The sequence below is a fragment of the Chiloscyllium plagiosum genome, unplaced genomic scaffold (genome assembly GCF_037043375.1).
Source record: "Chiloscyllium plagiosum isolate Xiang-an unplaced genomic scaffold, Cpla_swu_hap1 HiC_scaffold_2, whole genome shotgun sequence".
Lineage (NCBI taxonomy): Eukaryota > Metazoa > Chordata > Chondrichthyes > Orectolobiformes > Hemiscylliidae > Chiloscyllium > Chiloscyllium plagiosum.
In genome coordinates, this window is record NW_028270140.1 from 88,090,215 (window position 1) to 88,107,618 (window position 17,404).

General features: G+C 39.3%; 1 protein-coding gene across 3 annotated transcripts in view; it reads right to left on the minus strand.

The window, feature by feature from the left end:
* The window catches only part of commd10 (COMM domain containing 10), a 91,087-nt gene that overhangs the window by 50,840 nt on the left and 22,843 nt on the right, over positions 1-17,404 (minus strand). The window contains exon 6 of one of the 3 annotated variants that reach the window (XM_043711289.2): positions 7,698-7,961. The exons of the other annotated variants lie outside the window; for them this stretch is intronic. Coding sequence (XP_043567224.1) covers positions 7,848-7,961 — 114 coding nt within the window. The 3' untranslated portion in view covers positions 7,698-7,847. Of the gene's footprint in view, positions 1-7,697; positions 7,962-17,404 lie in introns of those variants that run through there. 3 annotated transcript variants of the gene reach the window in all.

The following is a 17,404-nucleotide window of genomic DNA, read 5'->3' on the forward strand; positions in this document are numbered from 1 at the left end:
CCAGTGTTGGACTGGGGTGTACAAAGTTAAAAATCACACAACACCAGGTTATAGTCCAACAGATTTAATTGAAAGCACACTAGCTTTTGGAGTGACGCTCCTTCATCAGGTGATCACCTGATGAAGCAGCGTCGATCTGAAAGCTAGTGTGCTTCCAATTAAATCTGTTGGACTATAACCTGGTGTTGCGAGATTTTTAACTATGTACAAGATAATGCAACTGATACAAAGAGGCCTTTGTTAGCAATTCAATCACAGTTGTAGAGAATTGGAATTAATTCAGGGAGAGATTTAAGAATAAGGAACGGATGTTTTCCTGTGATGTCCCCAGGTAGAATTGCTTTCGAATAACTATTACAATTTTCTTCAATTGAAACATTTATAAATTGGGAACTATCAAGAAGCATTGGCTGCAAAACATGATCCTGAAGTCATGAAAGGCATCATATAAACGCAAGTCTTCCTTTGATTATTTACTGGATGAATAAAGGCTTCCCAAATGGCTAAAGTACAGACATAGATGCTGAGAAAAAGAGCTAGCAATCTCACCCCCCCCCCCCCCCCCCACCCCCCGAGTGTAGTAGGCTGTTTTAAGCTAGCTAATTCAAGGGACTGCATTATTTGAACATTAGAAAATAAGAAATAGGCCAGACATCCCCATAAACCCATTCTGCCATTCAATAAAATAATATTTGATAAAATTAAATCAGGTTTTCCTTCCCCAGAGTAGGGGAATCCAATGAGTATAGGTTTAGGGTGAAAGGGGAAAGATATAAAAGGGACCCAAAAGGGCAACTTTTTCACACAGACGATGGTGTGTATATGGAATGATCTGTTAGAGGAAGTGATGGAGGCAGGTACAATTGAAATATTTAAAAGGCATCTGGATGGGTCCATGAATAGGAAGGTTTTAGAAGGGATATGGGCCAATCGCTGGAAAATAGGACTAGATTAATTTAGGATATTTGGTTGGCATGAACAAGTCAGACCAATGGGTCTATTTCCATGCTATACATCTCTATGACTGAGTCTATAACTCAATCTTGGTTTCAATTCAACTTTTCAGTCTGTTTCCCATTACCTGCATTTGCCTCAAAGTTCAAAAGTCTGTCGCAACCTGGAATACACAATAGAAACCCAATTGAATGAGTTTCTATGTTTGAACCTTTAGTCACAAAACACAGAACATTTACATGAGTAACATTTTGGAGAGACTGAAACCCTCTGATCATCTTGTTATCTCAGAGTTACAGTGCAAAGGCTGCTCCCCCCAAAAGATAGGACAAAAGCAGCCAAAAAGATGTGCACAGACAAAAAGGAGTTGAACAGTTGCCCTTAATGGTTTACTATTGTATGATTCTATCAAGTAGATTTGGACCAACAGGAGGTTTACTTCAGTGGAGAGTGAGAGCGCAAGACTGAGCGCGAGTCAGGGGTCAACATATGCATAAGATTATGAAAGAAAATGACTTTGTGGCGAAGTCATGCAGCAACCTTTACACACAACTGGTTATTCCTTAAGTTCAGGGTTTACACAATATCTCAGCTATTTTGGGTACAGAACTCCAAATATTAACAACCAAAGAACAAAATAAATTCTTCTGCATTTGACTTAAATGAGACCTGTGCTGAAACTAGACTTGCTGCATGTGGGGAGAGATCCTCTGAGCATCTCTCAAGCCCCATCGTAATCAGGTGTTTCAGTAAGATAACCTCTCATTCTGCTAAACATCAATGAGTACAGGCCCAACCTGTTCAACCATTCCTCAATATTCTCACCCCAGGAATCAGTGACATTTTCTGAACTACCTCTAATACAAGTATCCACCTCTTTAAATAAGGAATCGAAAACCTTTTCTGTATTATAGTTGTGTTCACACTAACAGTCTATCCAATTATAGTAAGACATCCTGATGTAGAGGCTCCACCCCCTTAACATTCCAATTGCCTTTTTAAGTACTGTGTGTATGATAATGTTTATGGAGTTTCATATGGGACACCACCCAGATACCTCTAAACTGCACCATTTTGTAGTGTCCCCATTTAAACAGTATTCTGTTTTTCTCGGGTGACTGGACCAGAAACACTAACTCTGCTTTTTCTCCACAGATGCTGCCAGACCTGCTGAGTGTTTCCAGCAATTTATTTTAGTTTGTTTTTCTAACCCTATTATAGTTGACAACTTTGTAATTTCCCACATGATGGTCCATGTATCAAATTCTTCTACATTCACTCATCCTATCCATATCTCATTGCAGATTCTGCACCTCAGTTTGCTTTCCACTTATCTTTGTATTGTCAACAAACATGGCTACACTACAGTGGTCCCTTCATTCAAATCATAAATGCAATTCTAAACAGTTGAGGCCCAATCACTGATCTCTGTGGCAGCACATTAGTTATAGTTTGCCAAATCTGAAAATAACATCTATTCTGTTTCTTATTAGCAATGGAGTATCATGGTGCTAAGTAGAGCATCACAAAGTCTTACCTCGTGTAGTAACCTTTTTTTTAAAAATGTGGTTCTTATCAAATGAGCTTTTGGAAATCCAAGAACAGCAAATCTACCAGCTCCCTCTTATCCACCATGCGCAGTACATTCTCAAAAAGAAAATCAACAAATTTGTCAAAACTCAAGGGAGTAAATGCCTGCTTATGTTCCCAGTTTGTATGCCAAACACTATTCCCTTCCTTAAAATCAAGTTGACTCTGCTTAATTGAGCTGAATCTGTAAGTTACAAAGATCCTGACTAAAGTGAATTTCTAATTGAGCCCATACGGAGATGTGATAGTGAAGAGCAAACATATTCAGGTGTAATCTGATTACAATTTAGAGACAGTTTAGCTATTAACACTTGCGTCATGATAGGATTACACAAATCCAAACAAAGGACAGATGTGCTAATAGTCTTGATTTTTCAAGACAGCATACTTGTCTACTATTCACATTTTTTTATTCTGTTCATCGATCGGTAGCAACTTTTGTTTTCTCTTCAGTTGTTACCCTACCATGTGCTTCTGTTCACGCTGTCAAAGCTTTGCATTTCTTCACATTTGACACTAAGATTTTGTCTACTAACCACCAATCTGACCACATTCGAACACCTGAGGTTAAAGCTATTGTAATGAAGGGTGCACCTACACTATTCACTGCAATCAGTGGGTGCCTGCCTCATGAACAGCTGAGCAACTGTGTAACATTAAATGGTACATGGTATTACAGTTGGTGATCTCCTAACAGCAGGCAACTGTTTTTTTTTGTCCGAGCAGAAAAACCTACTTTGCTAAAATTTTATCCTGATAAGCCAGTATATTGACAACAAGCTTTGAACTCAGAGGTGATGGTACTTCTAGGATGTCTATCACATGAATAGTTTCTACTGACAGCAAGATAATTTGTGGGTCAACCCACAGCAGGTGAACGGCAACAGTTTCAAGGCAGCTCACCACCACATTCACAAGGGTAACAAGAGACGGACAGTAAATGCTGGTCAGTGATGTCCACATTCCACAAAGTGAATAAAAAAAGGTATCTGCAGACACAAAATTGAAACTCTCACTTGTAATAGATTTGATCAACTAATATAAAAAAATTGGCATCCTGTCACACAGCTCCTGTATCTTTTGATTTTTGATTAGATTAGATTCCCTACAGTGTGGAAACAGGCCCTTTGGCCGAACAAGTCCACACTGACCCGTCGAAGCGCAATTCACCCAGACCCATTTCCCTCTGACTAATGCATCTAACACTATGGGCAATTTAGCATGGCCAATTCACCTGAGCTGCACATCTTTGGACTGTGGGAGGAAACCGGAGCACCCGGGAGGAAACCCACGCAGACACAGGGAGCATGTGCAAACTCCACAAAGTCAGTCAGTTATCGGAGGCTGGAATCAAACCTGGGACACTGATGCTGTGACCAAGGTGAACATGAAAAGGTCCACGGCACTGTTCCAAGAGAAGCAGAGGAATTCTTCCAACGTGTGGCCTTGTTGAATCTATACGCTCAATCTCGATACCCTCATTTTATTGATCCTGATCAGCTCAGAGGGCATTCCATAAATTTGCTGAGTGAATCCTTCCGCTTCTGCTGAACGTCTTCTAGCATCAGTATCAAAAGGCCTGTTAGGTGAGGAAGGGAAACACTCTCTGCTTGTCTTCTGACCTGATGGATACTTATTTGAACCAACTCTAAAGATACTCCTTCCAAGTATATCAGATTTTCAATTGTTGAATGGGAAGGTTTCTATTGCAAATGATCCCAAAACTGAAAATTCAGTCAGGCTTAATAACAGAATCATACAGAAGAGGCCCTTTGGCCCATCACGTCTGTGCTGCCAAAAATACATCACAATCCACACTAGTCTCACAGCCGTGCATGTCATGACATGTCAAGCGCTCAACTAAATGCATTTAAAAGGTTATGAAGTGACCAGTCTCAACTTCCGACAGTACACTGCAGGCCTCCACCACTCTGTAGGGGAAACAAACAACATTTCCTCAAGTCCCTTCTGATCTCCTGCTTTTCACCTTAAAAGTGTGCTTTCATGTTCTTGATCCTTCAAATAAGGGGAACATCTGCTTTCCATTCAACATGTCCTGCGCATACTCCATTTTACAAACCTCTATCATGTCCTCCCACAATCTTCTCTATTCCAAAGAAAACAATCTGAACTTATGCAGCCTCTCTTCAAAGCTCCATCCAAGGCAACATGCTGGTAAATTTCCTCCAAACCCCCTCTCACAATCACATCCTTCCTGTAGTGTGGTGACTACCAAAACTGCACTCTGACTGTGGCCTGACCAAAGCCCTGTACAACTCCAATATAACCTCCCTGCTTTTATAACCTCTGCCTCAACTAATAAAGGCAAATATCTCATATACATTCTTTGATAACCTATTAATCTGCCCAGCACCTTCAGAGATCTGTGGCCAAGTGGATAATAAACTGAAGTTCTAAATTCTGTTTGACAGCTGGATTTACCACTCATTGAGCATAGCAAGATGTGCCATTTACCATTACTCCCTGATCTGCAATGGAAAAGGATAAATCCTAAAATGTAGGAAAATTATAAAGGAAAGATAGACACTTAACTGCATCTGTGATTTTTCTTTTGACAGTAATAATGCAAATGTGTTGTTAGAAAGAACTAATCTGCCACTGACTCCCTCCCTCTGGGCTTATTCCAATAGAAGACTTAGGTTATTAGTTGCATTCAAAAGCTGTGTTACATCCATTTGCCAGACAACGAAGAGACACCCAGCATTTCAACTCATTTTTAAGTCGAACTCCAGTTATCCCTTTGGCACTCCTCACGAGATTAGTCCAATTTCCATCCCATACTTTATTCCTACACAAATACTCCACTTCCCAACATTCAAGACTTCCATGATCATAACCACAGGAAATATAATCAAAGGAAAAAAAGACAATATCTATGAATTTTTTTTTAAATTGCATGAGTCACAATATTGTATTTCAGAGATCAAAAGACAAGTTCAATCCCCAACAAACTCTAATTTAACTTATCAACTTTTATTCGTTACATGGTTGGTAGCACTGAATGGAACTTCCAATATAAAATGTTTGGCTTCAGTTTTACTTTACATGGGAGCTGAACTATACTTCATTCCTAAAGTGAAATCACTCAAGCCATACAAGTATAGAAAGAACTTAATTAAACAAAATTGCTATAAGATTGTCAATTAATTCTGAAAGTCTGCAATGTGGTCCAAACTGTAATATGCTCCTTTATGAGTAAAAAAGTAAAGATTTTCAGATGTTTAAACTTTTAGTATCACTAAATATACACTAAATTATTTGTTATTCTTCCAACCGCACAGACCCACTTCAAACTGATTTTCCATTGCAAATTTCAGTTTGCTATGGATAACCGGTCAGATCACTGGTGTCAGTCACTAGGTAAATGATCTGTGCATTTTACTTTTATCAGAGCTGATTTGCAAAAACTTAGTGATGTAACAACAGCACCCTCTTGTGAAGTAAACTGGAAATGTGCTCTTCAAACGCATATTTTTTCAATTGTTCTTAACAAAGTCTAAACAAATGCATGGTGAAACGAGATTGGACAGAAAGCCATAAATTATTTCATTTCAAACAGAACCATGAAGAAAGGTGATATATCTAGATTCAATTAATCTGTATAATTTATTGTTACTGAATGTTACAAAATAAATATCGCTGCACAGGGTGTCTTTCTTGATTATGATATCTCAATACCTGGTAGCATTTCAAGCTTTTTGTTCAAATTTTTTTTAAAACTACCACAAGCTCACAATAGCAAAGAGAACAAGGAGCTTGGTGAAGAGGTTTATCGCACTAAATTGCCACATGAAGTCTCTTATTACTGGCAGGGATTGCTCAGCTGCATGTGACCTCTGGTTGATGGAGTTCCATCAATTCCTCCTGGTGACACTGCCCAGAATGAAAGATGTTAACCTTAGAATGGTCAGTAACTTCTAGCAAACAGGACTTCTGTGGAAAGTTGACCGATGGCCTGTTAATTGGTTGATTGGGGAATATTATTGGACGACTTGATAAATTGATAAGGACTCAAAATCTTTACAATGTTTATTTAATCTATATGCAAGGAAAGCTAGTTTTAGCATCAGAGTATAAAACTAAAGGAATATGCCCAAGCTTCCTACTAACAATTTCAACACATTACACTATCTACTGTTTTCCAACAGATTTTCACAGGCATAGTCTGTATTTCATGTGAAATCAACTCTATATTGCTGATGGTGCACTACCATCCTAGCCTGCCTTGCACTTCTATGATTCCCATTTGCTTTTACAATGTAACTGATAATTTAACCCTTAAGTGAAACCGATCCAACTCCCTCAGGGAATGTCTGTTGAAATAGAAGCCAAAGAGGCAACGTGGGTGTCAGCCTGGCTCACTACTCAGTGACCAAGTATGTTTATGCACCAGAAGCTACAGGCATACCCCAGTGCTAGTTGTTCCCACAAAAAAGAATTTATCAAACAGTTGACATATCTGACATCTGGAAGGGCAAACATTTTAGTGTACAAAATGTCTGATGATATCTTCACTGGATTTATTAATTTACATTCAAACATCATATACTTTTTAAGTTTTAAGCTATCAAAAGGTGTTCTTCAGATCTTTCATGTTACTCAGAGACAAGCAAAAGGAAACCCCCAGAGGTCACAACACAGATTCCTTTTAAGCTCACTTTATATCTCCAGGCCACATGAAATGTTAACACTGGCCCAAAAAAAATTTGAACTTTGGCTGCATGATTGTCTAATTACTTGGCTGTGTGGGAAACTGTGGCATTATTCTCAACTTCTTATTGAAGAGAGCCTGTGATCGATTTTTGAGAGAGAAAAATAATGGCAGCTGAGCTTGCTCATTTAACCATAAAAATAAATCGAAAAAGGGCAGTTAATCAATCTGTCAACAAGTGTATATAATTTACGATGGTATAACACGCACAAGAGGTTGCTTAAATGATGTTTTTTCAAAATCACCAAATGCTACAGGAACATTCTAATTAGCCGCCACATTATGTCATTAATGAAGAGTCTAGGATACAAAAGAAAACCTGTGTCAAGATAGGGGAAATCTTTCACTGTCCCACCCACAGCATCAGTATTTATTTACATTTAACTCACATTTTGTCAATTTTAAAAATACATTTATCAGCAGAAAATACAACTACAATTTATTAAAACAAGACAACCTCAGGGTAGTATTGGTTCAGGACATGTTCAATGATAGCTTCTGTCAGCAACAAATATGGGCAGCTTCAGTGTGCATTCAATTCCTTCATGTTTCTTTTGGAGCAGGGAGGGGGTCAGAAATCAGTAAAATGCTTTGTACTGAAAACAGACAATCCCCAGGTTGTGAACTGGTTCCGTTCTGGAGTCCATTCACAAGTCAGAACACTATGCAGGATAATGGGAAGCAGCTGTTGGTAGTGCAGGAAATTTTTTTTTAAACAGTACAATCCCATATAGGATAACATGCATTAGTCAACATTTGTAAATCATGGAGCTCCCCCATATCAGCACAGGACAGCATAACTACTCATCAGCATGAATGAATCTAAAGTAATTTCATTGGCTTACAAAAACTAACGTTAATAAGATAATTCAGTTCTACAACCTACTGCAGTGTAAGAGTCCCTTCAACACCGTAAAGCAGGAAACACAGTCTAAAAGAAGCATTTTTCAGTTAATACTGCCAACAAGTGTTTAAAACGTCAAGAACAGCAGCTTGTATTCAATAAGGAAAACAAAGCGCATTTTCAGTGGGGCTAAACTGCATTATAGGTCAAAAAGTTATTAAATTCTGGCTATAGTTTAGTACCCTCTTCAATTCAAGATAGATTTCTGAAAAGCAAGAGTTGAAAAGTTAGAGGGTTGGTGGGAATGTAGAAGAATCAACTCTACAGAGACAATGATGTAGAACATGCAAATAGATCCTTCGGTCTGAGTCGCTCATACTGACCAATTCCTACATTAACCTATTCCTATTTGCCAGCATTTGGCCCATATTCCTCTAAACCCTTCCTATTCATGTACCCATTCAAATGCGTTTATAATGTTGTAACTGTACTAGCCTCCACCACTTCCTCTGCTCATTCCAGACACACACCACCCTCTGCATGAAAACGTTGCCAGTTAGGTCCCTTTTAAATTCTTATTAAGCCTCTGCCCTCTAGTTCTGGACTCCCTTACCCTAGGGAAATGACCTAACTATTCAGCCTATCTGTGCCTGTCGTCATGATTTTATAAACTTCTGTAAGCTGGAAATGTGTTGCTGGAAAAGCGCAACAGGTCAGGCAGCATCCAGGGAACAGGAGAATCGACGTTTCGGGCATAAGCCCTTCTTCAGGAGCCTTGAAACGTCGATTCTCCTGTTCCCTGGATGCTGCCTGACCGGCTGCGCTTTTCCAGCAACACATTTCCAGCTCTGATCCCCAGCATCTGCAGACCTCACTTTCTCCTTTAAACTTCTGTAAGGTCAACCCTCAGCCTCTGATGCTCCAAGGTAAATAGCCCCAGCCTATTCAGCCTCTCCTTATAGCTCAAATCCTGGCAACATCCTTGTAATTTTTTTTTCAGAACCCTTTCAAGTTTCACAACATCCTTCTGATAGCAGGGAGACCAACAGTGGCCTAATCAATGTCCTGTACAGTCGCAACGTCACCTCCCAACTCCAATACTCAATGCACCGACCAATAGGGCAAGTGTACCAAGCACCTTCTTCCCTACCCTGTCTATCGGTGAGTCCACTTTCAAGGAACTACGAACTTGCACTCCAGGTTTTTTTTTGTTTGGCATCACTCCCTTGGACCTTACTATTAAATTTAGATGTCTTCCCCGATTTGCCCGACTGAAATATAGCACCTCACATTTATCTGGATTCAACTCCATCTGCCACTCCTCAGCTCATTGGCCCATCTGTCCAAGGTCCCATTGTACTGAGGGAACCTTCTTCGCTGTCCACAGCACTACCAATTTCAGTGTCATCTGCAAACTTTCTAACCAAACCTCCTATATTCACATCCAACTCATCCATATAAAATGACAAAAGGCAGTGGACTCAGCACCAATCCTTGCAGCACACTGCATATTAACAGTCAGTCAATTAGGTTCCAGGAGCCCAATGGGCTGCTCTTTATTCATATGTTCATTGCAGATGTTTAGCTTACAAAAGGCACAAAACTAAAAGAACACAATAGGAAAAGGCTGTCTCATTAAACTTTTATACAGCTGATTTAATTATAGGCTTAGCAAAGACAGACCAATAAGGGATCATTGCGTTTAGACTTCATACTCCAATGGGACCATAATATACCATGAAAAAGTTTGACTTTAGTCATTACAATTACATTTTAATTCCAGCAACAGAAACAGCATATTTATCAATCTTTGTCATGGCAATCAGTGGCTGAATTAATGGATCAATTAATCCAATCATGCTTTTTCATCACTGCTTCATTGGTATGGCTGATTAAAGCAAGGAGGTAATAGTGGTTCGCTGTTGGGCTCTCCAAAGCAGCTCTCAAAAGGCACAGTCCTTGATAAGCACTATCAGGACGCTGGTTTCTCCCCTAACCACCTCAAGTCTGCAAGCAAATTTTACAAAATTTGTTTTACAAGGCACGAGCATAGTGACTGCCTCATCTGTCACTGAGTGGACACTGTGAAGCTGGAAGAGGCCTTTAAATGGGTATTATTGCTTAGGTGAGTCCTTAATTGGCCTAGAAGTAAGAAGGCCATCCACTGGACTTCCCACCCTAGACTTGAACGGGGCAGAGCTGGACAGCAGGGTTCTACCCATCCACTAACTGCACCTCACTTCCAAATATGCCCGATGGCAGAATTTGATCCTCTCCCCGAAATATCTGCCACTATACTTGATGAAATGTACGAAAGAACGGAGAAGTCCTCATTTGATGTAAAGTGAAAGTTTACTTGGAGCTTCTTCGCAACCTAGAAGCTCAGCATAGAACACCCAAGTAAATAAGATTGAGTGCAGAATAAGGTCATATTGAAATGTAAAGCTTTGAAACTATGATGAAAATATTTTACAAGTGCATGACTGATAAGTCATTCATCACAAAAACATGCTCAGATAAATTTTATCTGGCTGTTTCTTTTCAAGTATTAGGGGGTGATATGAAAGGAAACTGAGAGAAACACTATTTTGGATAAATCCACTGCAAGAATTGTTCCCAGGATGCAAAAGCTATAAGGTTACTCCCTTCAGGCTCATTTATATTTAGTGTTGTTAGCTGCAGAGCCAAGGGCAAACATGATATAAAGGAGGTGAAGTGCATTCCTTTATTGGAACCCTATATAATTGATCCAGAAAATGCAAATCTGCAAAACAAAGCAAACATTTGCTCACTACTGGCCCGAATGGCAACTTTTGGAAGAAAGGCATTAACAATGCTTTGTCATTGAGAGTCTCCATTTGGAGTTCACAGATCTTTCTAAAACAACATCCTCACAACTTGAACACCAATATAAATCTGTCTTATGATGACACTAATGCTTGACTACTCCAAGCATAGTAGTCATATAGTGCAGTCATAAGGTAGTCATAGTAGGCAACAGACATTCAATTTTAAAAATCGATTCATAATTTTAAGGACATTATAATTAAGCTCATTTTTTTTTTAAACTTAATTTTGACTAAATAAGAAAAGCTAGGTCATTGCTTTCAGATGCAAGCAGCACTCAAACCACTTATTTTTCAATTTTAAACCAATAACAGTGTTGATTGTCTAATAGCTTACACAAAATGATGGTACCTTTGTAATCCAAACAAAGCTTGATCCTAAAACACAAGTGACAATAACAGAATCATAGAATGCTTACCGTGTGGAAACAGGCCCTTCAGCCCAACAAGTCCACCGACCCTCCAAACAGTAACCCCCAGACCCATTCCACTACCGTAATACTCTACATTTACCCATGACTAATTCACCTAACCTATACATCTTTGAACACTATGGGCAATTTAGCATGGCCAGTTATGAAACAAAGATTCAAAACCAGTAAGAAGTGGTTGCTAGGTGTGCTGCAAAATAACAGAATTAAAGGGCTACACAAAGCACAGATGAAACAGAATATAACTAAAATAACACAAATAAGTTAAAACTAGTTCACTTTGCATCAAATCTTCATGTCATCTGCACAGTGACTTTGTCCAAGGAGATATGACAGAGCTGTAATTTTTCATTTATTAGATAAGGGAGAGACTAATTGCAATTGCCTCTTGCACATGTTGCCAAAGTGAATGTTTGCTTAGATATTTGCTTAATTTTTCTTGTGAAGCTTAATTCATAATAGTCACATTAATAACAGAAAATGATCCAAGCCATTGTTAGCTATTCTATCCAAAGTCTCCAGTATCCACTACAGCTGCAACTCAAATGCAAAGATCAGCTTAGAAATACAACATTAAACTCATACCTTTAGAAATGCATTGCAACGTTGAGGGAATGCCTAGATTATCAGCAATATCACAGGCAGAATCCAAAAGAAAAAGGCATTTCTTTTTAAGTGCAGATGAGCTGTCAGTCTTAGAAGATAACACTGGTAGAAAAACTCTAGTGGATCCCATGTGGCAAGGAAGTGCAACTATAACACATAAGGGTGGCCACAGGTATTGGATTCAGTGAGATGTCTGTAAACCAGGGGCCTCCAATGGTCTGATGAATTGGATATTTAAGATGCCAGTTGAGTACCAGTAGTTACTCCATCACAAGTCATGCCAGAAACCATTTAAAATCCAAGTCAAAGTAGCTCGCACAATGGAATCTTCACATATACATCAAGGTCAAAATCAGTCTTTAGTAGAAAAGCAACTCTTCAAACTCCAGTCAAGGTCTTTCCACAGTTTTTTTTCTTAATTCACTTGTGGGACATGGGCTTCGCTGGCTAGCCAGCATTTATTGCCCATCCCTAGTAACCCTTGATAAAATGGTAGCAAACTGCCTTCTTGAACCACTGCAGTCCATGTGCTCTATAGGTTGATCCACAGAGTCATTTGGAAGGGAATTTCAGGATTTTAACCCAGCAACAGTGAAGGAACAATGATATATTTTCAAGTCAGGGTAGTGAGTGTCTTTGAAGAAAACTTGCAGATAATGGAACTCCCCTGTATCTGTTACCCTTGACCTTCTAGACGCAAGTCATTGTGGGTTTCAAAGGAACTATCTAGGGATCATTGGCCAATTTATGCAATGCATCTTATAGATAATACACACTGCTGTTACTGAGCGTCAGTGGTGGATGGAGTGGATGCGTTGCCAATCAGGTGGGTTGTTTTGGCATGAACAGTGTCAAGCTTCCTGAGTACTTCTGGAGCTGCAGGCAAGTGGGCAGTATTCCATTACACTCCAGACTTGTGCCTTTCAGTTCTTGAAAGTCTGAATCAGGAAAGCAGAAATCTTTTTAGGAATAGGAAACCATTTATTAATGCTAATTTGTGAACAAAGAGAACAAGGAATGTTTAGATGGTTTGAAATGCTAACATACTGTAACCTTTTCATTAAGGGGGAAGAGAAGTATTCTCATACCAAAAATCAAAGGCAATTTCTCATTCTGAACATAACTTCACTCACCAGCACTACGAGGGCAAAAGACAAAGCCAATCCCACCTCTTCTCATATAGTTATCTAACATGAAAGATAAAAGTATCTTCTCCATATGGAGAGGACTCACATGCTAGCCTAATTTCCTTGGACACAGTCTGGCCAGTAGAAAATTCCAGCAGTTACTCCAGAGTAAAACAGAAGTTGAACATGGGAACCCTGCTGAAGTTCCATCACAGCAGACGCCAATGGAATTGCCCAGAAAATTGAACTTTCTGCTAGGCAACTCTTTTGTCTGGAACTTTCCAAAACTTCTATTTAAATCGGAGTCTTCAGAGGGTTTCAATGAATTTAGGTAAAATGTTTACTCAGGAAAGGTTAGACAAACAGATACATAGTCCGACTCCTAACAAACTGTTAAACTGACCAGTACTCACCTCACATGCCAACCATACCACCCCCAGACCAGTTACACCCCTACCTTCCAAGACGCCTGACCAGACCCCAAACCTCACTGTATCTGAACCCCTTGCCATCAGACCAGACCTGACCATCCAAAACTATGAATCAACCTGACCACTGTAACTTGTGATATTACAGATCAGTTTCTGCAGTGAGGGATTAAAACTGGCAGTTAATTTATTCAACCAACTCAGACAATTGCCAGAATAGCATTTTTCTGTGCTGTAACTTTTCTGTGGTTCATTTCTACTACTGAATGCCGTCATTGGAATCTTATACTTACTCAAAAAGAAATGGATGGGAGAATTTAGATAATAGAGAAGCAACAGATAGAGTTATAGAGTCATAGAGATGCATGGAAACAGACCCTTCCATCCAATTCGCCCATGCTAACTGGATATCCTAACTAATCTAGTCCCATTTGTGAGCAATTGGCACATATCCCTCTCAACCCTTCCTATTCATATATCGAGATGCCTTTTAATGTTGCAATTGTCGCAGCCTCCATCAGTTCCTCTGGCAGCTAATTCCATATATGCACCACCCTTTGCATGAAGTAGTTGCCCCTTGGGTCCCTTTTAAATCTTTCCCCTCTCACTCAAAACCTATGACCTCGAATTCTGGACTCCCTCACCCCAGGGAAAATACCTCATCTATTTACCCTGTGGCCCTGATGATTTTGGAGATCATGATAATTTCTCTCTTTCCCAATTCTGTAGATTACTTAATTCAGCAGATGCCTGACAGAATATAACTTGAGTTCAGAGTTGTCAAGTCCACAGGCATTGCAATTTATCACAGTTAACTTATAAACATGGTTTGCCAATATCAACTTACTGTAAAACTACCCTACAATGCTCTCTTGAAATATTCCAATTTCAATGAATGGACAGAACTTTCAAAGGCATTCAAAGCTCTCCAATGACTTCACTGGGTAACCGATTCCTCATTATGAAACAATAGTTCCTGCAATCTCCAATAGTTTGGGTTTGCATTGCTCTTCAAGCGTGATCATGATATACCACAGCCAAGAGTCCTTTGCCTGGAGAGTTTAAGTGAATTCTTTGGCTGTCATATATACTTCTGGTGCAGCTTCAGTCAAACATTTCACTGCCCACTTGACAACTGGATTTTCAGGATCCTTAAGGACACTGCCAACAGTGAAAACATCTCTAGCCAGTTCAAATACCCACCAAAAATAAAATATTCAATCGTGTCTCCTCCAGGCATCTGATAGTACCGACTGACACATCAGTCTTTTGAAAACTAACCCACTCACTAATTTTTTACTCAGACATGGGATGTGGACATTGGCTGAGTCAGCGTTTATCATTTGTCCCTAATTGCTCTTGGGAAAGTGGTGAAGAGACTTCTCAAGCTGCCACAGACCTCGGGGTGTTGGTCACTCAGTGTTGGAATGGAGTTAGGAGGTTTCGATCGAGTGTCAATGAAGGATCGGTGATATAGTTCCCAGTCAGGACACTGTAATAGAGTGCTAATACATTTGCTGCCCTTGTCCTCCTAGATGTAGAGGCCACAAGTTTGGAAGGTGCTGTCAGAGAAACCTTGGTGAATTACTGCAGTACATTTGTAGTTTACACACTGATGGCTCTATACATCAGTGTTAAAGGGAATGAATGCTGAATGTCATGGATGGGTGCCGATCAAGCTGCTACTTTGTCCAGGATGGTGTAAAGCTTCTTTAGTGTTGTTGGAGACCCACTTGTTCAGGCAAATAGAACAGCATTCCTTCACACTTCTGACTTGCGCTGTGCTGATGGTGGTCAGATTTTGAGGAGTCAGGATGCAAGATGCTCACTAAATTACTCCTAGAGTCTGAATCTGCTCTTGTCACCACAATACTTACATAATTGATTCAGTCTAGTCTCTAGTCAATGATAACCCTGATGGTTTTGATAGGTGAGAATTCAATGATGGCAATGCCATTGAACATCGAGAGACAGTGGTGAGATTCTTTTATCAAAGATGGCCATTGCCTGGTATTTGTGTTATTCAAATTTTACTTGCTAGAAGAAAGTGAAGACTGCAGATGCTGGAGATCAGAGTTGAGACAGTGTGTTGCTGGAAAAGCAGAGGCAACATCTGAGGAGGAGAACCAACATTTCAGGCATAATCCCTTCGTCATGAATGGCTTATGACCGAAACATCGATTCTTCTGCTCCTCAGATGCTACCCAATCTGCTGTGCTTTTCCAGCACCACACTCTCAACCCTTGCTACTTCTCAACCCAAGCAACACATGTACAACACTGGAAGCTTCTCAAAAAATTGCTTGGCTGAAGGAACCCGTGAATCAACAATCATCGCCAGACAGTGATAACTCTGCAAACAAGTCAATCATGGATAGCATGAGCATCTGCTGTATAGTAAATCAGTTTAATTTATACACAATGACCAGAAGAGGGTGCTCTTACATTAAATCAGTCCACATAGCTCAACCTTCAATTATACTTTATTTAGAAACTACCATAGTATCAACTGGATTGGGTCAATAAATACAATAAAGAGCTGATGGGATGGGATAACAATTGGAAAATACCTACCAGAAAGCCAGTTAAGTTTATTGTTTAAAAACAATAAAAACTGATGAAAGATCAACAATAATGCACTATAATAGAAATAGCAAAATTCAGTTAGCTTAGAAATCTGCCATGGTGTTCCGGTAGCAAAGTGACACTGTCCCTATATCTGAGCCAGGAGACCTGGGTTCAAGTCCACACCTGCTCCAGTAGTGTTTAATAACATTTCTGAAAAGGTTGGAAAATGTCGAGACATTGTCCAGTTAACTTCTGGCCAGAATGCTTAATTGGTCAGCAGTTCAACAGTGAGAAATCTTTCAATACAAGCTATATAAAAAAAAAGTTAATGTGCTAAAGGGAAAAGTGCTGAAGACTACAGAATTTTGGGCTGGATAAAAATTAAAATAAATCAAAACTAATTGAATAAATAAATAATAAAGACAGGCCCAACAACATGAAAACATAATGGAGGAAAAATGGGTTAATGAAAAGGGAGATGATGAAAGATATCCAGCAGATAATATGAAAGGGAGCAAAAATACCATTTGCAATAAAAAAAATAAAATGTTCTAGAGAGAATGACTACTCAGGGATGAACACCGGAATCAAATTCTTTGAGTTGAAGACATGGGTGGTCCACATTTTCCTAATAGTGAAGTGAGAATATAGATGTGGCAGATGAAAATATTAAAGAATTATTAGCAGTAAAGATTAAAATAAGGAATTGGATAAAAACATTAACAGAATATGACTTTGAAAAACCTCCCAGACTAAGAATATTTCAAGGAAGTTTGAAATATTCTGGTCAAAGTTTGTGCATGATGAATTAGAATGTAAAGAAAATTGAAGAGTATTAGTTGAAACATTTCAAGAATATTCCAGACCACAGAAAATTATATGCCAAACATACCTTTAGGGCCAGACTTCCAAATTGATCAATATTCAGATTGTGAGCAAAAAGGTCAAAGATGGAGACTATGGATCTCACGCTGATGGCCCAGACAGAATTCCAGTTAACAGAATAATCAGCCTCTGACATTTTCGTTGTCAAGTGAATATAGGCTGAAGTAATGATGTGGAACTAACGGGAGTGGAGTTAAAATTAAGGACATGACAGTCTTTAAGTATTTTTGATATGCTCAATGTCTGAATGTTATAGCAATATCAGTCAATGCAGCATATTATTCATTGCTACACAAAGCAAGGGAATAAGGAGAACAGAGAATCAAAACACAACTGAGTTACCATGGAAATCAGCAGACTCAAGACTGAAGGTTAAGACAACACAACAATGAAC